Here is a 26,151-nt window from a genome sequence, read left to right as displayed (position 1 = left end):
CATAAAACGTCTTAACCCATCACCGGCCGATAGCGATACACCGATAAAGAATCTGTCAAATCCCCGGACTTCGTTATTCCGGTCTTCATGCTGTGGTACGTGTGTGCACGTGCGTATGTATGTACTCGATGAAAAAAATGGCTGAGTGCATCTATTAATGCAAAGGGAGGAGGTGTTTCATCTTTCTCGAAAAAAAACTAGGAAACAAAGAAATTGCAAAAGTTCTTCAATAATACTATAACCATCAATATTAAATCCATTGCTTGCTAGTTTTTCAGAGCACATCTAAATCCGTTATGAACACTCCTCGGTATAACAGTGAAATGTAAACAAGAGATGAGTAGTGGTTTTCTTTATGAATTTATAGTCTTTGGAGGTCTCTCTCTTGAAACAGTATTATTTGCAGTCGCAATAATGATCTCAAGATTTTCCAAAGGCTAAAATATACCAACTAAATATCTTTCTGAATTTGCCTTCCCGTGAGGATATCTACGATCATTCCGGGTATGTGTGGGAGGTTGTTTCTATATCCAAGATGTTTTCAGAGACACGCGCTGCGTAATAAACGAAATGCGGTTTCGGTCATATAACTTTTATCGCTATTACTTGACAGCGGCCATCTTGGCATGATTAGATGTGACTACGTTTTTCTATTACAATATGAATAGTACAGCAAATGTGATGAAACAAGAACTACTTCAAAATCGAGGGGAAGCAAGTATATATGATGGGGGCGAGGTCCGTGGCCAGAGGCATGGGGATTTTTTTGGTAATTTTTATGGACTTCGGGCCTTGGCCTGGGGTTTTCGTCCTTGCTCATCTTCCTCCTCCTGGATGCTGCAATGGACCCTAGTTACACCAATGATGGAGATAATTACCCTATATAAGGTTTGGATTGCAATTTCGCCTTAACAGGGAATCGAGGGCCTGGAGGCACGTATGGTGGAGATAATCACCCAATTTTTGTGGGTAAGAATGGTGAATCATGCATGCATATAGAGGTAATTTCAAGCACCGGCGCCACATGGAAAGAGTCGTGCTGCTTCGAAAATATATCTCGGAAGCATTGAAAATAATAATTTCCTAGTAAGATTTACGTGTTACTACCATGAATAAAGTAGACTAACGAACTATCATATCAACATACAATTAACGCGAAGTAATTCAGGGTTCTACCATGGAAACAAAACAAGCAGAAACAAACACCGACGAGCCACTGCCAAATTAGTATGATGTTGTTATATACTCAGCCTCTTTCATGCCATTGTCAGAAGTACAGTACTACGACATACAGCATGCAATTTCAGAAGATTCACAGTCTGGTGACCAAAAAGATACCTCCCAGACAGTGAAAGAAAAAGAAGGTAAAGAAAAGATGCCACTCGCTTCCAATAATAGAGGCATGAGAGCAGATCTCTTCCCCCTTCCTCCTGCGCTGCCCGTCTATCATTATCAGCATGGACACGGCAGAAGCAACAAACAGCATATATAACACTTGCCCTCTTGTAACAGCTACAGTGACCAAATTCTTTCTTAATTCAGCTACAGCCTACAGTTTTAAAATTATTTAACCATGTGTTGTTGCTTTCTTCTTGCGTCCGCATTGCCTAGATATATATAATTGGAGGCTACAGAAATTTGAGGGCCTTTCTGGGATAAAGGTGTATGGAGAGGAATCTTCAAAGTCATGAATCTACCTTAGAATAGTCAGATATAAGAAACATTAAAAGATCCAAAGGGAGAAAGGAAACCATCAAGATCATCAGATCATTTCATCACATCACACATGTCTTGTCCATGCTGAGAATAAATAAACGGGGAAAAACTTGGCCAAGCAACTAATGCAACAGTAGCTGTCTAGTTCCAAGGGAACGCGCGTGTACTCAATTAATTAAGCTTATAGTTATACACGACGCATGAATTAATATACTTAGTAGCTAATGAAGGAATCTGATATCGCCCAAACCCCTACATGAAATGACATACTAGTGCAACTGATCACCGGAACAATGAAGTGTGTTAAAAGGAAATTAAGCTTACACACGTCATGCACCAGTTCGTGTCAGTCCCTTCTCATCACTTCACTTCCTTGCTCCTCGTCGCCCTGGAGATGGAGCCGCTGAGCCGCGGGAGCGAGGAACCCCATAAACCCGCCGCCTCCGGCAACAAGGTGGCTGAGCCCGAGATGCGGCCCAGACAGTGCCGTTGGCTGGCTGCCGATTGCGGCGAGAGGGTCTAGCCAAGCGCGAGCCGACGCGGCCCAGCCGCCGCCTCCGCCACTGGACTGAAGGGGTTCCCCATGGGACGAGAAGAGCTGGCCGCTCTGGTCCAGCGCCCCTTGCCGTGGCGGCGGCATGCCAAACATGTAGCCGCCGCCGTCGCCACGGCCGCCCTGCTCTCCGGCGCCGTTGTTTTCCGAGGCATGCTGATGCCATGGCGGCATTCTCTGGACGTGGTCCGGCCAACCTGGAACGCCTCCTGCATTAGACATCACATTCACGCCGTGATGGCCGTCATGGCCAAAGATGTTGTTATTGTTGGACTGGAGGGTGAGGCATAGCTCCTGCGGCGACGGCTGGCTGCTGGTCGTGCGCGACAGGAGGTCCGGTGGGGAGCCCCGGCCGTACTCTTCGTTGGCGTTGGACGAGGAGGGAAACAATGACTTGACGTTGTCGGAGACTTGGTCTGCTGCGCCCCCGCCGAGAGAATGAAGGAAGGAGCTGGTACTCATGGCGCCGGGACCGGGGTTGTTGTTGCCGAAGCCGTAGGACGACGTGGAGGTCACCTGCTGCTCGGTGGACGTCTGCTCGTGGGCCGGCTCGGCGGGCGGCGCCACCCCTTCGTCCGGGCGGTCGGGGAGCTCCTCGATGGCGGCCTTGGCGTTGCGGATGAGCCAGTCGACGGCCTTGCTGGGGCGGTCGTAGCCGAGGCGGTCCTGCACGTCGTAGAAGCGGATGGCCGTGTGCGCGGCCAGGCGGACGCGGCGGTCGCGCAGCCCGCGCGCCGTGCACACCTTGCTGTGCCGGTCCTTGCGCCCGGCGGCCGACCGCACGATGCGGCCGCTCCCGAATGCCGTTGCCGCGGCCACGAGCTGGGCGGCGTCCACGGCCACGGGCGTCGATTCGCCGCTGCTCCTGCTGCCATCCCCTGATCCTCCCTTGGTGGCTGCCTGATGCTGCCTCCGGTGTTGTTGGTGCTGCTGGAGGAAGCTGGTGAACCCAGCTGATGCAGCTTGCTGCTGGTGGTGGTGGTAGATCTGGAGCTGCTCCTGCGCCTGCGCTCTCTCCTTCTCCTGGAGCAGGTAGTGCAAGGTGCTGGTGGCGCCCGTAGGGTTGTTCCAAGGGTCTAAGCCCCTGGACAACTGGTTCTTGTCCTCCTCCAGCTTGAGCTACCTCAATTGCACTCCCCACACAATAACCCCGCCCACCGGCCGGGAAGAAATTGAACAGCACAGATCGAAGAGAAAGAAAAATGACAACAGGAGGGCCTATACACTATTCCTGCATGCGATTGACATATCTTATGCTGCGCTGCGCCTAGCCGAAGCTCTCAGCTCTTGCCCATGTTGATGAGGAAAAAGGTTTAATGGCCACGGCGGAACCACCACACCAGCTCGCAATAGCTATAGCTAGCGCTGGTGCAAGCTAGTAGCTACTACCCTATAGGCTAGAGCTAGTCGGCCGGCCTCTCTTTTGTGAAAGTGACGAGCAAAAGAGGGCAGCGAGTGCAGTGCAGATCTTATCTTGGCAATCTAGCTCTTTGTGTGCTAGGCTGCTAGCTAAGCTTACACTGGGATAGGGGAGCGGATGAAGGAAGATCTACAGAGAGATACCTCCCCTCCAAAAGGTGGATAATAATTTGCTACTAGTATTTCTTACCAACACCTCGAAAAGGACGTGCCGTGTATTGAGTTTAAGAGAGCATTGTCTGTACATGTGTGTGTGTGTACGAGAAGGGAGGGGGGAAGAGTCTATATAGAAGTATAGATTGGTAGGATGATGCAGGAAGAGGGTGGCGCGGACAGAGGCGCAGGGCAGGCCAAGTCAGGGTGTAGGACAGAGACTTTGGTGGGATCACGTACGTACATACATCGTTCCCTCTCAGACAGATCACTCTCTGCATCGATTTTCCGATCTTAATGCTTGCGAGAAGAAGCACACATTAAATTCTCCCCGTCGCTCTTTTCGCTAATAACACTGAACTCGCGCCCGCGCATAACATCATACGCTGTTGGCCGATATATTTGTGTGTACATAAGTACATTGGGTCATGTCTATTTTATTGCAAAGTCGTGTACAGTATGAGTCTATGGACACGTGCGACTGTATGTGTGTCATACGTTGTGCATGCATCGCGTATATTGGATTTCATCGATCTTAGACAAACTACGAGTAGCAGATAAGGGCATGTACAATGGGGTGACGTTAGCATTTTTTTAGCGATGCCACATATGATAAAATCTGATGTGAAAAAAGAGAAACGAAGAAAAAGTACAAGCCTTCTCTTAATTAAGAGGTAATCTCTTCACAAGAATGATAAGGCAAAGATAAGGCAAATTTACCATTGTACTAGATTTCACATTTTCTTAGCATTTATTTAGTTAATTTTATTCATCTAAACATTAATTTTAAGATAGAACACTAAGAGATAACTCATTGTACAACATGTTTTGTTGTCTTTTCTAATTGACGTGGAATGCCTAAGATAAGACAGTCTTATCAACCATTGTACATGCCCTTAACTGGCCAACAGCTAACTGTACGGTCAATTTTAGGAAGTGCTCAATTCTTCTAAGTACTAGAGTAATAGATAAACGATTCCAAAACTATCCATCCATTGGATCATCCCGGTGATCCGCTCGATCGCGTGATTCTCTCCTTGCCTCCTCTCACAAATGCGCCCACCACACCCATTCTTTATCTTGTCTTCCTCTACCTCCTACATGTCCTCCTCTTTCTCTCTCCGAGCTATCTTCCCTCCTCCACGTACCCCTCGATCGAAGACATTTCCCTCCATCTCCTCATCCTCCTCGAACCATGGATGACCTCATGGTGGAGCTCGAAACGAAGGATACAATATATTCTGCCGAGCTTGGTAAGATGTTGGGACTACGTGGAATGGGTCTAGGGTCGCCCGTTCTTGCTCCAATGGACGTGGCTTTCGGTGTGTCGTGTTTATCACCGGTGAGTCTGAATCCACGAAGTTGGGATCTCCGTTGTTGATGGCGAGAGGTTGGTGAACTTGAGACATCGATGTTGCGTAGGTTGTCAACATGTCGCGAGCGCATGTGTTGTTTGTTGCAAGCATACGAGTAACATGTTGCAATGATTATGAGTCTATTGCAAATGTTGTGTTTGTGCCGCAAAGTGCTTTTGTGTTTGTGTTAGAAATTTGCATTGCGGTTTCTATGCTATGGCTCATATATTTGTTGCATGCGTTGCATTGCATGCATGGTTCCGACCAGTTATCTCTGAAAGCTCTAGGCGCGTTTACGATACGACAAGTGCCTTCTTCCACTGCACCGAGGTACCAAACCTAGTGTGTGGTACCCGACCGCGCCATCGCAGAGGCACAGTGCATTTCCTCTCCCATTAACTACCTCCCCTGCGCGTAACGAGTAGGCTGCATGCAGCTAGGTGCTAGATCCATCAACTCTTGCTCGCATGCACTCAATGCGTACGCACCAATTATTTGGACCCGCCAGACAATTTGTTTTACTGGTCCGTCCTCTCGTGCCGGCCTCGATCCTGGCTCGTCTGCTTGTTGGTTTAGGCCGGTACATGCATTCACGTGGCTTCATGCAGGATTTCTAAACTAGGTTGATCTCGCCTTGCCTGAAAAAAATGTGTCCCATGAATTAAGTGCCTCTTGCATAGAGCGGATTCCATCTCTTCCTGGCCTATTCAATTATCGTGTCAGTGTGGTCGTCTGGGTCGACAAACTCTTCTTATTAGAACCGGTCGGTCTTGCATGCCATGCCCACCCCAGGCCGGCCAGTTGCTGTGCTGGATCGACATATCTCAATTGCAAGTAGCTAAGATAACTAGGTCCACGAACCACATGCATGCATGCAGAGAGACGATCTTGACGTATGTATATATACTACTGTCAGCATGTGTCATGATGTGATTCATCAAGTACGGCTTGATTAATGAATGTACTCGTATACTTTTAATTGCATGGTTGCGATAACTGATTTTGCACCGATGGTTAACTTAACTAATTAATTGATGCACACCTTGCCGTACATTCTGCTGAAGCAAGTGTACGTGCGTGTGCATACTACTCTCTCTGTTTCTAAATACTTGTCGTGGTTTTAGTGCACTAGCTCGTTGAGCCGACACAAGAAAGAAATTAAAATATATCGCTTGCATATTAGCTGTACCGACTGGCGGTAGCTCCTTTTCTTTACCACTACCACCCGGTGATAGCTTGTTTGAGCCTTTGACGCAAGAGAGCAATGGGGAATTGCTGGTGTTTGTCTCCACATTCTCCGTGCAAGGTCAAACTCTAATTTCGCTAAGTAAGTTGTCCATCACGCACGAGCCTTCCGAAAACAATCTCCAAGGAGAGGGTGAAACGCATCCTTTCATCGCTGAAGTTACCTTTCAGTTCCCACTTCCCAGGAATAATAATGAACAAATGTACCCGCAAAAAAAAAAAGATGTACAAATGAATGTACGTATATGTGGGCCTCCAAATGTACAAAACGCTTTTAATCTGCTTCTTCCCGGCCCGACCAACAATTAATTACACCTCTCTGCTCCGTAGGAGTAATAGTAACCCTCACTTCGCCCTTTGTCTGCATCTCTACATCCGTACAAGTGGTCGTCGTCATAGCTGTAAATGCGGTGCCGAGCACATGAATCCCGAGCACGAGCTTGCTATCTCTTTCACCATATACACGTATTACCCACATGGAGAAGCTGTACACCTGATCTACGCCTACATGATGCATGAATGGCAACATTAATTTGAGAGATATTAACACCATATGGTGGTCGCGATAACAGTTAACTTGATGGGTTTCTTCGATCACATGCTGCCAAGCCATGCATGCATGATATAAGCGAGTAGCATCTACAAGAAATTACATAGCGCTGACAGTCTGACACGTAGTACTATAAACGGCAGCTAATACTGCTTTTTCTGCGAGGCCTTTTTTACCGTACGTTTACAGCAAGCTGTCATATGTCAGATCCAGCTCTGGAGCGATAAGCCGACCGGCCGGGAAGTACGTCGCGTGCTCGATCGGTACTCATAGAACAGCCAGCTTAGCTGGCTAAGCCGCCTCCGCCACGTTCATCTTTTCAGGCTTTCCCTGCTCTCCGACTGCCCCGCCGGCCGGACGAGCGGCCGGCCGGCCGGGGCCCAAACCCAAGCAGGCGCTCCCGCTCCCCCTGTACTGTTGCGTACGTACGTACACTGCCTTGCGCAAGAACGATCGCTGGGCATCCAACAGCCTCGTCTGAGAGCGCATGGAAGAGTCCAATGACGTGGTTGACACACTATGGCGCGAGCACAAACAAAGGCTCGCGATGGATCGATCGAGTCGGCCGGCCGGCCGGGGACAAAACGCAGAGGCACGAGGGTACGTAGGCCACGACAACTCGGCAGGAAGAGGTGGGCAGGTGGCGCCGCTGATCCAAGGGCGAGAGCGCGACCCGAGACGTGCATGGGAAGGGCCCGCGCGCGCCCTGGCCAGGCCAGATCGACACGGGCGCAGAGGCAGAGGCCACAGGGAGGGAGAAGGGGACGCGTCAGGGCCGCCGGGCTGGGGGGGAGTTCTTGGATCTGCATGCACGCGCTCAGGCCTCAGAATGGGGCCCCTGCATGCCGCGCGCGCAGGCTTGAAAACTTTTATAGCGACGCATGAGTGAGCGAGCGAGCGAATGATCCATGGCGCGCGCGGCCAGGCCATCGGCGGCGTCGTCGTTTGGCGGTGGCAGGCGCGCGCAGGCAGCCAGGCAGGAGGAGCAGAGGGACAGCGCAAACCGATAATAATGGGCGAATAGTCCAGCGGCAGTAGTATGCCTGCACAGGCAGCAGCGTCGGTGTTAACCGGCCGGGTCAGTGGATTAATTATGTCTCTTTGTGTAACAAGACAGTATAGTCGAAAGTTGGTTATAATTTGTTGACATACAATCTATTATCTATACATGTTGCAATAGCTAGCATGGCTATTGGCTTATAGCTCACTCCCCTTCTCTTCCCTCAAGCTAAACAAAAATATGATTTTTAAAATTTTATACTCCCTCCGATACTCAATTCTTGTATGGTTTTAATTCATGTATTAAAATCACGACAAGAATTTAGGATCGGAGAGAGTAGCATGTTACAACACCTTATTATTATACTTGTTCTTATTTATGGGCTCTCCAAAGTTGGGAACCTTACCCCCGGTCATTTTCTCATTCAAAACAATCATTGTTTCTTGTCCTATTAGCTCTGCAGCTTTCTACATCCTTAGAGCAACTCCAGCTACTCAAATTTGAACCCCAAATCTCCATACGGAGATTCCCTAAAAAAGATTTCCTCCTCAAATTTTTCATCTCCCCACTGGAATCCCAAATCTCAACTCCCATAGTTCATTCGTCCATATTTTATTCATATCATTTAACCGTTTTTTAAACAATTTTGTGTACATTGCTAAGTTTACAACAATTTACATGCACAAATAGCAGACTTGCAGTGCTATTCCCCTCCCCATCCCAGCACTTCTCTCTCTCTACTCTGCCCGACGCTGCTCTCTCTCTGTCTCTGCTCTGGCCAGCGCCGACGCATGCGCCCCTGCGTGTGCCGAGCGTCGTCGCCCGTCATCACCATCCCCAGCCTGAGCGCCGCCCTCCATTCCCAACGACGGCGGACGAACCAGATCCGGGACGGGCTCCATCCTCCGCTCCCTTTCGCGTTTACATGGAGCCGCATCTCGGTCGTGCTTCCTCATCGACTGGCCGAGCTTTCCCAGGCTGCTACGGGACGACGTGGCGGCCGGTGGCTGGGGAAGATCATGCGTTGGCGACATAGTAGGAAGACGGGGAAGAGCATGAATTGGTGGGAGGGAACCTTCCGATGGAACGGTTGATGGATGGGGAGTCCCCATCGCGCTGCTGAGTTTGGGGGATCCCAAAGGCAATACAGGGAGCGGCTGGGGCTGAGATGGGGAAGCTGTCGGACCTCATTTTTTTCTTCAAAACCCTCAAATTTGACTACGGGGAGCCCAGATGTGTGTGTGTGTGTGTGGGTGGGGGGGTGGGGGGGGGGGGGGGGGGGTTGGACGCAGGGGTGTAGTGGTCATGCCTTCATCCATTCATCATTGGAGACGGATGCTTGAGTGGTGGCATCGATTACGTTGCTCTAGTCATATGTCTCCTCCAGGGAGCGTTGAAGCTCGGTGGCACACACCCGCTCAAACTCCACCATTGTGCCTAGGCCAGTCGATCTCGTGCTGCAACCTCCCTCCTTTGAAGGTCTGCCACATAACTCGACATCCTCTCTTTTCATGTCGCCGCGTCACCTCCGGTCATAGGGAGGGGTATAAAAATTACTTGTTGTTTGATACATACCTTGAGTGCTAGTAGATGCCATTCTAAAACTTTTAAAAATACTTTCAAACAAAGTTAAGTGATCATGTCTATAGGAACACAGGTGCTCCCTCCGATTCATATTAATTATCTCAAATTTACCCAAACATGGATGTATATATATGCTAAAAAGCGTCTAGATATATGTAATATTTCGACAAGCAATATTGATCGGAGGGAGTAGTAGATATTTACGCACATATGGGTTGTTTGGTTCATACCAATTCTTGCCAACAATTGGCTAGCCAAAATATTGGTTAGGGATTCTTTGGCCCCAAGTTGGCCAAATATTTAGCAAAAGTTGTGAAGATATTGTGGGGTAGGTGAGTAAGATTCCTTTGGCTACCAATTTATTGGCAACAAACCAAATGAAGACCAAATTTACATTGACTGCCAATATTTTGGCAAGGGGCAAGCTAGTTCGGGCACAACCCAAACATGCCCATACTTCCCCGTCTCATATTAAATGTCGTTGATCTTGTTCGTATACAGGGACGGAGGATCAATTGAGAATCGATACTTGATGGGTCGATTCCACTCTTTAAACGTCGGTGGAATTGCTCGCTGGAAGCGGGCCGAATGTCCAATTGTTTTCACTGTTTTCCGACGCAGTTGGCCTGCCCGTCCCGCAGTTCTGACTTCCGACGCCAAGCGCTCAGACTACTCATAGTGGGAGTAACATAAGTGCCAACTAAGCAAATTTGGTGATGTGACATGTTATTAATGAGGAGAGAGATGTTTGTGGTAACTAGATATGTTACCATAACATCACACAAACAAAACAAAATGAGTTTACAACCTAATAAATGACACAATGTATGACACCACGTATATGTGACTAACCACTATGAAGGTAGTAACTTAGACTAGTACTCCCTCTGTCTCTAATTAATTGACGCCGGCCTTTTTCAAAGAAACCCCTGTAAATTTCCGAAATAAACTTGCAGTCCACATATTCAATTAAACGTGGACTGCACGTTAATTTCGAAAATTTACAAGGTTTTTTCGCAAAAGTTCCAATAGAACGTGAACTGCAGGTTTATTTCGCAAATTTATAGGATTTTTTTTCAAAGATGGCCGCGTCAATTAATTAGGAAGGGAGGGAGTTACATAACTTCCTTAGTTAATCCCCACTTTCTCTAAAAAAAAAAGTTACTCCCCAGTGTGATATGACCAGCCTCAGTATTGCCCCGAATTCATCCCGCGTGGCCCTTCTCCGAAACGTTTTCTTCCCGCACACAAGTACTGGGGAAACAAGAGGGCGAGCGCACAAGGGGCCTGACCAGCGGCGACGGCGCGCGGCGGTCGACGGAGGCTGGCGGCGCAGGTAAGAGCTCTCTCCCGCCCGCAATTCTCCAGCCCCCCCGGCCGTGGTCCAGCCACCTCGCCCCGATCCACCCCCATCTCGAGCGTCCCCTCCCTCTCCGGTGCGGCGGTCCATGCCGAGCTCGACCAGAGCGTGAACGTCCCCGCCGCCCCCTTCACCTTCCAAACCTACCCCACGGAGCAGAGTCCCGCCTCTCCCCATCCCCACCTCCCCCGCATTCCCCCCGTCTCTGATGCGGATCGAGCCGAACCAAGCTCTGTCTGCACCCATGGCGTGCTCCCCGTTGCCCTTCCCCTCCCAAACCTCATGCAGCATATACTAATTGGAGCAGAAACCCTAGATTTCCTGCAAGTTATTTCATCCGCGAACTTTAATTTGTGGGTATTTGAAGTATTGTTAGGAACGATTGAAGGCAATTTCATGACTTCATTTTCTGTCGATTGTCTTTATAATTCTGTGTGTTACAGTCCTAGTATTTTGTTAAAACTGTATGTGTTTACAGTGCTAGTATTGAATTCGAGTTGGTATTTTTTTGTATTACAGTGCACCATGTCTGAATTTTGTGTGTGTACAATTGCATGTTACTGTACACTTTCTGATGAGCTGATGAACATTACTATCTATTGTTATGCTGATTAGCCATTTTTACTTTGATTGCTCAAATTTCCAGAAACATTGTTGCTGCTGTTACACACATTTTCTATTTATTTTCTGATTGATTTCTCGATTGGGGAATGTGGAATAGCAGCCGGTCGTGCTTTTTTGCATGGCTGGATGAATGGGATTCTGGAGGAGAAAATGAGGACGGAGTTACAGAGTGTGCTGCTTGGTTAAACACTCTTCGAATCATTGAGCGTATTTATTACTAGTATATATGTATATTATACATACATAATCAAATTTTGTTTGCCAAAACTAGTGGGTGTACATACCCTTGTACCGTTGTAGCTCTGCCCCTATCCAGCTATCACTTACCCCCCACTGACCTTCAGAAATTTTTGGTGAGTCTACACACCCAGCACACCGTCTAGATACTTTTTGCGTGCATTTTGGGAATGTTTAGTGCAGGATCAAGGGAGGTCTTTACCACATCCATTCTGTGTGTGTCAGTGTGTGTGCACGTGTGCTGCATGATCAAATGTTTCCGTTGTTTTGGTTATGGTTTAACTCAACTACAGCAGCAACAGAATTGTGATAATATTCTGGTTGTTACGTGCTCTTGGCTTTAGCATTGCGATAGGTTTCGTTTCATTTTCTTGTTTCATTGCTTCATGGAATACACTTACGAGCAGTAGAAATGTCATTAGAGTACTGTTTTTTTCTACTCCTTCTATATAATTATATTGCTATTTCAGGGAAGTTATCTGCTACTGTGTTTCTAGCGAGCAAAGTGTTTCCCTATGAATGGAATATATAAATTCATAGGATAAGATAGATGCTTCCATGTTCTGTTAATGTGACGCGTGAATCTGGAATCTGGTCACTTAGTTCACTCTGTAAACGGCTCAATCCCTTGCCTACGTATATCAGTGTAGTTGTCAGACCTGTAACTTCTGAAGAACATTTGAGTGCCCCAGGTTTTGAGATGTTGTTCTTTTGAAGCCGGGATATTCAATACATATTCCTTATTTGTGCAGGGACATTGCTTGGTTAAAATGGTGCCTTAAGTATTCTCAATTCTCTTGCGTGTAACTATGTAGCCTGCTATCAAACTATGATCCTGTACAAACTTGCATTGCTAGACTTCATTGGATTGTAGTATATTGTCAGAAAACTCAAAAAAGAGATTTGCTTCTTCCAAAAATTGTCTCCAGGATTATATAATTATTCTGTCATGCCCCCCCCCCTCCCATGTTTTTGACCATCATGATTACTATAATCTTGTATTTTTGCTGTTTAAAATTATTGCCAGTTGAACTTTCCAAACAGCTAGGTATTTCACTGCAACCATTTATTGAGTTCTAGCATGAGACTGCATGTCAAGATTGTTTTCAGTTTATTTCTAGTTAGTTTTAACATATGCTCTTGTGGCGTATTAGATATATTTATTAATCAATCCATAACAACTTTCTAATTCCAAGAAATAAGAGGTGTGCCCATGTTATTTGTTGCTATTGAGTCTGCCTATGTCTTATTGTCATGTTTTCCATCATTGCTGTTTTCCGGATCTTTGATCATGTCTTGCCCATTTGGGATTAAGTTCTTTCCCTGGGGAGGTTTTGTACTGTGTCTGGCAACATGAGCTACTGCTAGTGCTAGGTTTTATTGCTTAAATCTAGGCAGTGTTACCTGAATAGAGGTATACTTCCAGAGAGAGAGAGAGAGAGAGAGAGAGAACTAGGTTCGTTCGATACACTTTAATTTTTTATTTATTGTTCGAGGCCTTTACATGCTTCATATTTTACACGTGCTTATGGGGAAAAATAATAATCTGAACTGACCTGTTCCTAATGACGCCAGTATCTTTTCTTTACTCTTTTAAAAAGACTCAATTGGTGACAGTGTGTCACACCTTTAGACTGCATCAACTTGTTGATTTGGCAGAAATCAATTTGATGAGAACAATTATTGATTATATGATCTAAGATAATAGATGATAGCAGAACATTCTCTTTAAATATGTAGTGTATTTGTTTCGTCCGTAGCAATGCACGGTATTGTTCAAGCAATAGTGATAATTTGAACGCATGCAAATATATTTGTTATTTCCAGTACCTAATGATTCAGAATATTAACAATATTGGCACACATGGTCCCTCTTCACTTTGTTTCTTTGGTGTTTCCTAATGTATTTCCCTTTTCCTTCTGTATGCAGTCCAAGTTTACAATGGATGAATCACGAAAAAGAGCTGCCTCTAATGCGAATGCTAAAAATATAAAATCATCCCTTGGTATGTATCTTGCTATTATTTATTGATACTTGGTCAGCTGGGCACCTTGTTCTTTTGTTTATGCTGCACATAGTCAAAATGATATGATACTGTTAAAACAAAGATTTCTAATTAATACTCCCTCCGATCCTAAATTGTTGTCGAAATACTCCCTCCATTTCACAAAGAATGGCACGCACGCATTTCAAGATTTTGCTTTGACCGACAATTAGACTAATGATTTGAGGCTTATGTGTTACAAAAATTATATCATTGGATTCGTATTTCAAAAACCTTTCCAATGATATAAAATTTGTAACATATAATCTACATACAATTGGTCTAATCATTGGTCAAAGTTCGACCTCGAAAAGCGTGGGCGCCATTCTTTGTGAAATGGAGGGAGTATTACATGCATCTAGACGCTTTTTAAGAATAGATACATTCATATTTGGGCAAATTTGAGTCAAGAATTTAGGATCAGTGGGAGTACTGTGTATGAGTCATGTCTGTTGTATTTGCCTCCTGCTTACCTGCAGGAAATGAAATCTACGGTACATGAACTGTGCCTGTAAATCTGCACAGTAGACTTAAAAAACTTATTTAATTTTTTAACAATTTAACCTATGTATTCATGTTATTTGTTGGCAGACGAAGACTTTGGCAACGATTTTCTTTCATCTTGGAAGTTACCAAAATCAGGAAAAGACACAATAGACTTCGATGTCGAATCAGTTCTGAAGAATAGCAACAAGTTTAGCTTCGACAACCTGTGAGTATTAAGATTGCAAATTTCCTTAATGTCTGATCAATCAATTGATAGTTATCTACCATTCACTATGGTGCTGACTGCCCCTTTCTTGGACCAGTGATGATTTTGGACTTGATGGAGCTTTTGACAAATTATCATCATTTAAAATGGGCATGCCTGATCTAGATTTCTCTAGTCCCCTCAAGAAAAAAGTGAAGCACAACAGTTCAAATGGCAAGGATCTTTCTGAAGGGAAAAAAGAAACTGAAAGAGACAACTTCTCCTTTTCTTTTGATTTTAATGAGTAAGTTACATTGGCTAGTGAAAGCTGTAAATGTACCTCTTATAAACTTCATGCAGTTAATTGTTTCATTTTGTTTGTTCTGTTTCCTTAAAGGCTGGGCAAGTTCAATCTTGACACAAAGTTGGCCTTTGAGGAAAATGGTATGTGTAATACAGAAAAAACTGGCCTTATCTCTTCAGAGGGTAATAAGGATCCACAAAGAGGTATTTCAGACAAAGGCACTGATGTTGCCGAAGATAGTACGAGTAAGGAACAAACACAGACACAGGGTGCTTGCACTTTGAAGCCTACTCATTTGACAAGGTAGGAGAAAGTTAAGAACTCCAGTTGTCTGAGTTCAGTTTAAATATTAATACTGCTGAGGTATCTAACAGAATGCACTTATTCTCTTTAGCATTGATCCTGCGAGAATGGAGCAACTTAAAGTAGACACTGTGTCGAATGATATGCTTGGAGAGCACTCCAATGAGACAAACCCAACAAAAATGACTGTTAACAATTCTTCTTGGAGTATTCCCTGCAGTGCTGTTTCTGGTGAAGACCCAATACATCCCAAAGCGATAGCTGTTCCCGAGAACAGTAAGGAAACTCCTGTGGTAGACCTTAGTAAAGTTAGTATATCAAGGGAGAATAATAATAGTGAGCAATCAGTTAGTTCACAATCCAGAAACACCAGCACTGGGAATCTCTACATCTCAAGAAGAACAATAGGTCAATCAAATTCTCAAAATAACCAGAATGAGGTTATGGAGGATAGTACATCTCTTAATGAAGGAAGTCATGGTAGCCAATGTTTTAGAGACACTTCATTGAAGCCTGTAAAGCAGACATTATGTGGGACAAAGAATGTTGAGGAAGGGACTTCAGATCCAAAGAATCTCTCTTCATCAATGCAGAGGTTTGCTTTTGACCTTCCACCTAGTGTTGACTGACTATTTGTTTGGCAAGAGACAGTCTACCTTAAACTAGAATATCAGTAATGTAGGATTAACTGATTAGGTGCCTTTCACATCCATCATTGCACATGGTTCTGCCGAGTATCATATTTTGATTTACTGTAGTGACACTGAATATAGTATACTCCCTCTGATCCTAAATTGTTGTCGAAATATTACATGTATCTAGACGTTTTTTTAAGAATAGATACATCCATATTTGGGCAAATTTGAGTCAAGAATTTAGGATCAGAAGGAGTACTATATTTGTGACAATGGAATTCTTTACTTGTTTGTGATCTAAGTTGTAGTTTTGTGTTCTGATTTCTTACCATGTGAGTAAATTCTGATACATTTTATGCAGGGAAATCAGAAACTTCAAACCTCCATTGGTGAATGATACAGGAAATTTTTCTCTTCTTTCCAAGGCTGAGAATACAAAAGCAAGCAGGCCTCCCAAACTAACTTCAGTAACTACCTTAAATCAATTAAGTGGTGCTGATAACGTGATCAAAAAGACAAATACACATCCTACAGACCTGAAAAGGTAGTAGATAGATTGGCACGCTAGCATGTACTTATAAAATTTTAATACTGTATTTATAATGAGTATTTTTAAAATGCAGGGAACACAAGCATGCAAAACCTGAAAAACCTCAAATCACTTCGGCAAGAACATACTGCAAACCTGTATTACAGGGGTTCTCAGCCACCTCCTTGAATGCCAAACACGGGTAAGAAGTCACCACCCTTCAAGCCGTAAAACGATGTGTTGGGTTAAAATATTAATGTGCAGATGTTTACTTGGATATGCACAATAGTGCTGTACTTTTACCATATTATGGTGTTAACATGGGTGACAAGTTCCCTAAGAATTTTTGAAGTCCCACTTCGTAAAAACTGACTTGACACTGAACTGGCAGAAAACCATGTCTTTTTGACAAACTTTATTCAGATTATGTGAAACTATGGTTTATGGATATATGAATGCCCCTATACAGGTAAACTGTAACTACATGGAATATTTTTTATGTATCTTTATAAGTGCGCTAGCAGAGGTGGAATGGATGCATTGAGTAGAATGCAAGCACATCATATTCATTTTTCTAGTTTTTGTTGCACTAATGTATCATTCTCAACTTTCCACGGAATTGCTGGCTAATAAGTCCCATATGTTATTGTACGGCATTTGTATCACAGAATAGTTTATGAGGTTGAAATGTAGTATTAGTAAGTCACTTTCCATGGTGACTGAAACATTGATCCTTGTAGAGTATGGACATTGTCCAATTATAACTAGAAATGTACTTCCTTGCAACCCTACATAGCAGTTCTTGAAGTTGGCATACTCGTGGCTCATCATGCGTCTAGATTTTTTTTTCTCCAAACGATCTTTCGATCGGATTCCATTGCCAAGCACCCCCCCCTCCCCACATAGTTCAAAACACACTTGCCGCCATGAGGCTAACAAAGTAACAAGGACACACATGAAACTAAAGTTTGCTAAATTTTGACGAAACAGATAAAGCGAATATATACAGATGACTTGAAGTTTGCCAAAAAGATTCAGTTTGTCGTGAAACAGTCTGATCAGGCTTCCGTAGCCCACCAATTGTCAATGATCACTCTGCGTCATCTTGCTGAAAACTGCCTCATGTAACTTGTCTCACGCCTCATCTTGAGTATCTTCCTCTTCCTCCAGCGGCTTCCCTTGAATTCTTGCAACATCTAGCTTAGCCTGAGCAGGATGGTGCCTCAGTGCCATGCTGTACTGCTTCTGCGCCATCCCGAAGAATGTATCATGCCTCTAGATTAAAGTACTATCTTTTTAGTTCTCAATTTGTATTTCAAGTTCTTTGTAACAATTAATCATCGTAAGTATGTAATTTTATCATTCATCCACTTCTATTGGTGTTATTAAGAGACACAAATCTTCTTTTAAGATATTGTCCATGCTAATAAATACATATACATCCTTTTCAGACTTGAGCCACTTAGAGCAGGCAACTCATCCATACTGAATGCTCCAAGCAGTATAGCTCATAGCTCTGGATATAACAATCTAACAAGTCTACATGGCACTCCTTCCAAAGATGATAAAAGACCAGCAGCTTTTCAACTGACAGGATCAAGGTATAATATCTCTACTCCATATCTTTTTTTTTGAAACATTATATGGAAGGGGACTGAAATTACCTGCCTGACTGTAGAGTTTCAAAAGTAGGCACAAGAAGCCCAAAGCCTGGCTTGCTTCTGGAGAAAGATTCGGTAGAAGTGAGGAAGGGCTCCCCTGTAATAACACCCAAGATCTCGAACTCCTTTGTTGAAGCAAAACCTGCATTGCTTAGCCCTTGCATTAGGCAAAATATACCTGAGGTTGTATTTTCCTTCTGCTCAGTTTTATATCTTCAAACATATTTTCTTTTATGCTGAAACTTGTTTCCCTCCTTGTTTTCTCCCAATTGCCTTCTTCTGAGGGTTGTGATTCTTATCATTGCAAATGGCACATTCTCTAAATGCAAACTTTGCATTGTTTATTTCCGTGCTGGTTAATTATGTTCTGTGTTTGTGTCTGTAGTGTGTGGAAGAGTTATATACATATACTGTATAATTCATAATGGAGTTACAAGTGTTAAATAATGTATCTGGTTAAAATCGTCTATCTATTCATTTCACACACCGAACTCAAATTTCTACTAGTTAGACCCTGTACCACAGCTATGAGACCTGCCATGCAGCTTCAGAGAATGCCTAATGCCCTGTCTCTTGAACTATGCATGATCACATAGCACCCAAAGTTTAAGAGCATCCAGTTCTCCAGCCTATATATGTAAAATTTAAATTGGACTATACTTTGAATTTGCAGTTATTTCTAGTGACAGAGTATGAGAGTACTAGTTTCTCATGGTCGATCTTCAAGGTTACACTGCAATTTTTTGGGATTTCAACTATACTAAGTTTTGTGTAGAGTTGTAGACTATCAATCCGTTGGACTTATAAACACCTGAAATGCAAAGTATGTAACATAAGTAGTTTCGTTATCTGTGCTCTACAGTAAATTTTTATTGTCTGCTTTAATTTGTGTACTTTTGTTCATGCTGTCAACTTTCCTTCTCAGGAATCATTTCCAGATCCAAAATCTCCCGCGGTGCTGAAAAACATCATGAGATCTCCAGCTGTGAGGTTGTTGGTTGGACAACTCTAATATTCAATGTATCTTAAGACTACAATTCTTTTTATTTGAACTAACAAGCTTGCCATTTTGTCGTGTAGCAAATCACCACAAACTGTTCCAAAGCTGGGGAATAAAACAGTAAGTGTTCTGATTTTACGAGATTCCTTGTAGTCGTGCTATACGGTTAAACATTCTAAAAAGTGATCACTAATTCATATTACGTTTCGAGATCTTTGGAAAAACGATATCAATAGATAGTCATGAAAATCTTCCATCATATTATATTTATATGCCAATATGTCAAAAAGTCTCATCTTTTTTTTGGTTGAGCAAGAGGCTTGGAGCTTCCAGCTCATATCAGTAGTAACTGTGGATTAGTGATTCTACATGACAAAAGTGGCAGATATAAGCAAGTCTTGAGACTGAGAAAAATACGATGTGCATTTGGAATTGAAGTAGTATTTGGCTATTAATGTATCTTTACTTTCTTGATTTCACTGCTTAGATTCTAAGTGGAACCCCGAAAGCTTGTATGGATAATGTGGTTTCTTCGACAATACCATGTGAAATCGGGGGCATTTCAGACCTAGAATTGCCTGCACTGTTAGAAGATGCTGGAAATGTAGACAAAGCTGAGGCTTGTAGAAAGGAGCTTGAAGATGTGAGTGAATCTGCCAATGCATTCTTACTCTTGTTTGAAAATTTGTTACTAGAATGCAAACTAGCTGTGGGGTTTCTCTGATTGGACTTCCTAACTTCAGAGGCCACTAGTTTGTATTTAATTATTCTCAGTTTTTCAGTGTTCTATCGAAATAGAAGTTGGCAGCTATGTCAGTTAAATTAACCCCTGTCTTTTGGACCTATTACTTCTTATTCTTGTCAACATATTCTTTTTGAGTTTGACTGAGGCTTACCTACCTTTTAAACCGGTATATCTTCGGAACTTTAGAGTTGGAGTTTGGAAAATTTCAGGAGTTTCCTCAAATCTATCAAATTTTGGCTTGCTGCACTAGTATTCTAATGTGCAATTTTCTGTTACAACTTGTAAAAGGCCAGCAAAATTTGTGGCTTCATGGTGAATATGATTTTTAGAATTTAGATATGATCATATAACAAATACAGAGGATAGTCTTTTTAGATTTACAACTTGTAGAAGGTGCAGCCTACATCTTCCTATCCAGCAGCAGTAATGTTGCTGCTTCATGGAGATAAATGAATAACATATGACCTGATTAGAGCAGTTAATTTTATCTTCGAATCAGCTGCTAGTTTCTTACTCTACCTGAACGCTTTACAGTGATACTTGTTTACACGTGTTGACATGTAGGTGGATCTAAACTTGCAGTTGCCATTTGCAATGACATGTGAAAAATTTACATATCAATTTATTTATCGTGCAGATGTGCATTTTGCTGAAAAGGAAACACACAGAAGCTAAAGAACTAGCAGTTCGGGCTATTGTTAACAACAACATGATGCTGATGCTAAACCACCCAATGTTCGAGGAGAAAATATCCTATTCGTACTGCTAACCAATCCACATGTTACTGACATATATTCATATCATCATATGCATGTATGTTAAACTTGTGATTCCTTCACCAGAAGAACATTTCTGCTCTGCAGAAATACGCCAACAGCCTGAGATCCAAGACGCACTTATTTGAGGAAATTAATGCCGTTGATACTGTAGGTTAACACTCCATCTCTTTTTCAATTTCTGTTTTAGCATAGTTTCTGTTCTTCGTGAAGATAAAGGGGGAATCATCTATCATTTTCTGTTTCCAGCGAAAGTGTGGCTCTTTGTGCTCTTTGCTTAGCTCCTGGTCTGAGTCCTCTTCAGTTTAGCTTTCTCTATTATTTTCTTATAGTTATTCTTCCCTATTGTACTGTTAGGATTTCTGTTCCTATGGTCTCCTGTGTTCTATTTTTTAACATATGCGCAGTAGGATTGCCCCCTACCGCTTACCGTACAAAGGAGATAAATGAGGAAGTGATATTGCCAAGTTAGTTGTGTTTCTGTTAGTGGAAACCCATGATTTGTTATGACTTGAATTACTTAACCAGCAAGACATTTAAGGAAAGTAGATGCCAGAAAGTTCTATAATTGTACAGAGATAATCAACAGACGGTACTGGATAATGACAGATAGATAGAAAAGATGATACGATGGAAAGTGACGCACCATCTTGGACTTGCCAGCTTTATGCTGCATCTTGTCTTGGTCTATAGCACCATTGAACTTATGTCCAGATAGTCACTGGCTGGTAATTAGCTTTGCAGCTGGACTGGAGATGTTCATTTCCACTCGTTGGTGCTGTATTAGTTTGACGCTGGTACTGGACTATTCTTATGTGGTGGTTTGCTGGAGATCTGTGGCCTTAACAAAGTTACAGAGTCTCAATATACTGCAACCACATGCACCATAATACGTCCCACGTGCCAGAGCTGATCCTAGTGGCTGTCACCTTTTTTGAAGGACCTTTAAAACCGCTAAACACTATACTTGGAAGTGAGAACTAGTCACGCGAATGCACAGCTTATCTAATTTGCTTGTGCTATGCTAATTTAATATTCTTTAACTTTCATGATTCGGTATTATGAAATTATTTACCCATAAACTGAACATAGAAAAAAAAAGGCGGTCACGGCAGCATGAAACACATCACCCGTTCCTGAAGAAAGTATTCTTTTTTTGTCTTTATGGATCTATTTAGGTCATACAACATCCTATAACTTTATAGTGCACTCATTTTTGTTTCGATCGCGGCTTAGTAAATAAGACTCGTCAACCATACAGATTAGCACCCTAATGTTGTTGTTGTTGTTTTGTTTTGCGGTTTTGCCACCTGCAATGCCCATTTCTAATCACTTATATGAATGTTTGGTCTCTTAGTTTCTAGTCAATCTGTATCATCTGCCACCTACTGCCACGCTGCCACCTACTGCCACGCTGCCACCTAGCTTCAGGTTGGCCCTATTGCAGTCTCATTTCTCATTCACGAAAATCTTTGTCATTGAAAAATCAGAGGACAGGATAGGTGCAAGAATATGATGAAAAAGAGTGTGGCCATAATTACTTAAAACCTTTGTTAATTGTTTCTTTTAATCCTGGAAAACTACCATGTAACTAATATTTCTTTTTTTTGTTTTGTTTTTTGAGAACCAAGCATAGCTTGGGTGGTCAGCTAGCCAGGTGTGCTAGCAGCCCACCAGAGTTCGATCCTCGAAGATCGCACTTTGGTGTCTCACTTTGTAAAAATTATATATCTATATATTGTCGGACTGCAATCGTGCAGCTCTTACCGTTTAAGTAAAAAAAAAATCACCTTTTTGTTAAAAAGAGCAGTATCTCCTTCAAGAAGACAGCAGCAGAAATGTTCTTGGTCTACTTTTGATATTTGATCGGGCTGCTCAAAGATCCTAGAAGCCATTTTTTTGTCATGATTGTGCAAACAAAAGTTAGACCTATGGAGTTTTTAGCTACATAGAAGTTTGTCAAAGCATATGTTATAAGGATATATTTTTATTCTCTTATTTTAGCATCATATCGGACAGCATTTAAATGTGCTCTGCATTGCGCACAACCTTGCCAGATGACTTTACCTTCTTGTTTAGAACGGAAATAGCTACTCGATCGACTGGGCAACCCTGTGGTTTCTGTCAGCTACATCAACTGCATTTTATCATTATTTCAATCTTCAATGCTTTCTTTACTGGGTCTCTCCTACTGCTAAGAAGTAAGAAATGAAGTTACCGCTAGAAGTTTTTCTAGTGCAATTTATTCCTAAGAAAGGCAAGTAGGTTGTCTATTGTTTTGTACATCGCGTGTGTTGATCAAATGCTTCCCATTGCAGCTTTAAGGACAGATCGCTTCCGATAAAAAAGATTATGCATGCACTACCTCGAAATTTTTAATTTTTGTTTACAGGAAGTTCACTACCTCGAAATTTTACCTTTTGTTTACAGGAAGTTCAGTTCTGTTTCAAGTAAAGCATTTTGATTCTTCCATATTCTAACAATATGGAGTTTTTTTTCCAACATCACCTTCCTCAGTTTTTACTAACCCAGTGCTTTCGTGTTCTGGCAGCATTGATGCAGGAGTGCTGTGGAGAGAAGATGATTTGTCTAGGAGGAACACGGGCTATGTAAATTCAACGAGAGAACATATATGTGATCCAGTATATACGTAATGCTGAGGTGAAGTTCTAAGTTCAAACACTCTGAATAGCAAACTTAGTCACACGATTTGTCTGTAGAGGGATTTTGCTTACCTAGTCTAGCAGTCGTGAAGTGTCGTGTCCCTACCTTCCTACTCAGTATTCACCTGATAGATCCGAGGGGTATGCTGGTATTAGTAGTTAGATTGATTCAACTAGCACTCAAACGGACGACAATCCAAGAGGTCATATATACGAAGCTTAGTTCAGACCAAATACAACTGAAAAAAAGTTGTTCACAAGTTATAGTGAATAATAAGCATCGAATTATTATGGTGGGTGACTAGGCATCCAATTCCATCTTAATCCTTGATTTGTTGGTTAGAAGCTGGTAAATTTTGGCGCATCTTCCTTTTTGGTATGTAGTGTGGTAGCTGGTAATTTTCGGCATTCCTACCTTTTAGTACACAAATATGTTGGTTATCTAGTTGCAGCACACTTGGTCGCACTACTAGGCAGGGGCTTGGGTCATTACCAACGTACTACTCCGTAAAACTTAGTGGGTCTTTGTCAGTGATAGTAGTAGTGTTTCGTTGTTTCGGTTAACCACAGATCAGCTTTTCCGGGGGGCCCTATCAATCTTGGATGAGATGGATTCACCATCACAACATGCGTGGTCATAGCGCAAAAAGCGTTCGTACTTTAGATCGTTTTGATCCAGTTGGTCAGCTAATAAGGTAGGACCTAAGTTGGCGGCGTGGAGTAACCCATTACGAGAAAGATAGTTTTTTTTAGAACGTGGGGCTTTATTGATTAACTAGAGAGTTCATCACAATCAACGGAAACGAGAAAGATGCAGCTCGAAAAAAAAAACGGAAACGAGAAAGATGGTTTCTGACTATGTAGGAATCGGAAGATGTTCCTATTTACAGCTGGGCAGCTGACACACTTATATCGGGAAACATGTTAAATAAGTGTAATGCCCACAAAATTATCAGCTAAAGCTAGCGATCCCATGAAACCTTTTGCCCATGTGGGGTTTGCTTGAGCCAGCAATGCTGCGTGACCTGACCTCTCACATATCTGCCGGTCCTATTGGCTCAACCCGACTATCATATCCCTTTGCTTCGTAATGGCAGCCGACGCTTAGCCTACTCGTCTTGTCCAATGCTGGACTATCCTTTTCTTCCATTCTTCGGATCAAAACCAAAAGGTTCAAGGCACGTATCAGTGAGATTACTAACGCCCAGATGAAGATTGATGATAGGTCTGCTAGGTCTGCTCAAGTTGAGTAGCTTGCTCAGTTCCATCGTATGAATCTGGCCTATAGCTGGAAAAGGCGAACTGAAGGACAAAGATCGACCTCTTTAGGCGGGTGGTATCTGGTACGCAGTGGAAGCACACGCGGCCATGCTGGCCGCATCTTGTTCTGCAGCGCCGAGTACGTCGAGAATACACATCCGCCGCCCCTGATTGACCGAGAAGATGGGGGTGTAATCTTTTTTGTCTGGTGTGAGCGCGAATGAAACAATAGAAATTTAAATGGATACATGCACTCAAAGAAGCCCTGATTATTTTTCAAGAATGCAGAGGCCCTGATTATTGGCTTGGCGCTCAAAGGAGGCAATTTTTTTTTGTAAACTTTTGCCTTTTTGTTCCTCTCGAAAGCAAGCCCTCGATGCAACTGTCGTCTTAACCGATATGTGCAGGGTAGACAACTCGCATTGGCGCAATTCAGAATAGCTATAGGAGCATACTTACGTGGATTGCATAACTCTCTACGTGTATATAAGACGCCGATGCAGGCCTGGTAGCTCCATAAACCCGATACATTGTCGCCGCAGCTCACCACACAACATATCTCATCTTCGGTTAGCTTCAGAACCCAAAACAATTTGATGGCACGCACCCGCCTGGGGCTCTTTGTGTGCCTCGTGTTGCTGCTCTCTGTCGCCGTGCACTCGGAATCGGCTCGGGTTTTGAGAGAACGGCCCGGAGCTGCGCAGGGGCTACCGGATGCCAGCCATGGTGGTGCGGCGGAGGCCGACATGAAGGTGCCCGGTGAGGGGCAGCAGGGGCGAGGCAACGCCGTTGGTTCGACGGCGTACGAGTCCAAGCGCCTGAGCCCAGGAGGATCAGACCCTCAACACCATTAAGGTCATCGTTGTGATGACGGACAAGCTGTTCTGTACTGCCCGCCGCGCCGAATGCCATGGGGAAGACACAAAAGTTGACGGGGGTGCTTTTTTGGGGTTTGTTGCGACAATAAGGTTGACGAGCGTAATGCTTTGTAATGCTGGTCCGTACCATTTCCTTCAGTGTTGTTCCTCCATGATTTCTCTATATTCATGGCACTTTCCTGTTATATATATGTGTTTGATATCGACCTCTGCACTGCTAACCGAACTAGCTTTCTCGCAATGGTGCCTGTTATTGCTTACACTTTCTGGCAACCGCTGAAAGGGACTAATAATGACTCTTACTTTGGTCTGTAGTACAATATCAACTCACCAAAGCATGGACTTTTGAAGTTAGTGACTGTTTGATACGCCAAATGGCACGATAGTTCTGACCAACTAGGATTGTAGTTTGTGAAGGAAAAGTGGACCATTTCCTTTAACATAAGTTTTGCTGAATGACATATATTTCCTTTTTGTGCAAGTAAACCCCCTTTATGAATTGATTAAGAAAATACATCGCATTGAAATTGAAACAAACATGAGCAACAAATCTTAGCATCAAACTCCTTTGAGATCGTCATCTCAAACACCAGCATCCACATCTCAGCATTCCTCCGAGCTTTGGGCAGACAGAAAAGAGACCGTCCACATGGAACATGCACAAGTTATACTAACCTCAAATGTTTTGAAGATTCAAATGTTTTGAAGAGTTATATCATATATGAGCCCCTCCACTAGAAGATGAGAACTTAATATTGCTAAACGTGCTATAATGTCGGGTTCAACACCTTGTAAGGTGCATGTCAGTTCGCTCCTTTGTTGTCGAGGGCACGGAGGGATGAAACATGAAAATCACTGCCCAATA

At 43.3% G+C, this 26,151-nt stretch overlaps 2 protein-coding genes across 3 annotated transcripts; one reads left to right on the top strand and one right to left on the bottom strand.

Moving 5' to 3' along the window:
* Positions 1 to 1,746: 1,746 nt before the first annotated feature.
* Positions 1,747 to 11,181, bottom strand: LOC100827370 (transcription factor PCF7). The gene is made up of 2 exons (XM_003567080.3): positions 11,083 to 11,181; positions 1,747 to 3,388 (listed from the first exon to the last, which is right to left on the bottom strand). Exons 1-2 carry the CDS (start codon positions 11,179 to 11,181, stop codon positions 2,063 to 2,065), a joined length of 1,425 nt encoding a protein of 474 aa, XP_003567128.1. The 3' UTR covers positions 1,747 to 2,062.
* On the top strand, positions 10,778 to 23,472 carry LOC100827060 (uncharacterized protein At4g18490). 2 transcript variants are annotated; one of them, XM_010234040.3, is made up of 16 exons: positions 10,778 to 10,911; positions 13,727 to 13,802; positions 14,433 to 14,553; positions 14,651 to 14,836; positions 14,930 to 15,139; positions 15,231 to 15,734; positions 16,136 to 16,318; positions 16,398 to 16,505; positions 17,755 to 17,904; positions 17,982 to 18,147; positions 18,890 to 18,954; positions 19,045 to 19,084; positions 19,452 to 19,607; positions 20,347 to 20,457; positions 20,558 to 20,635; positions 23,037 to 23,472. In XM_010234040.3, exons 2-16 carry the CDS (start codon positions 13,739 to 13,741, stop codon positions 23,040 to 23,042), a joined length of 2,148 nt encoding a protein of 715 aa, XP_010232342.1. In that variant the 5' UTR covers positions 10,778 to 10,911; positions 13,727 to 13,738; the 3' UTR covers positions 23,043 to 23,472. The 2 variants fall into 2 exon arrangements, with proteins under 2 accessions (XP_010232342.1, XP_010232341.1); XM_010234039.3 differs by having other exon boundaries at positions 20,558 to 20,639.
* The last annotated feature ends 2,679 nt before the right edge of the window (positions 23,473 to 26,151 follow it).

Source organism: Brachypodium distachyon, chromosome 2 (assembly GCF_000005505.3).
Source record: "Brachypodium distachyon strain Bd21 chromosome 2, Brachypodium_distachyon_v3.0, whole genome shotgun sequence".
NCBI lineage: Eukaryota > Viridiplantae > Streptophyta > Magnoliopsida > Poales > Poaceae > Brachypodium > Brachypodium distachyon.
Note: the sequence above shows the minus strand (reverse complement) of the source record. Positions and strands in the feature narration are given on the sequence as shown.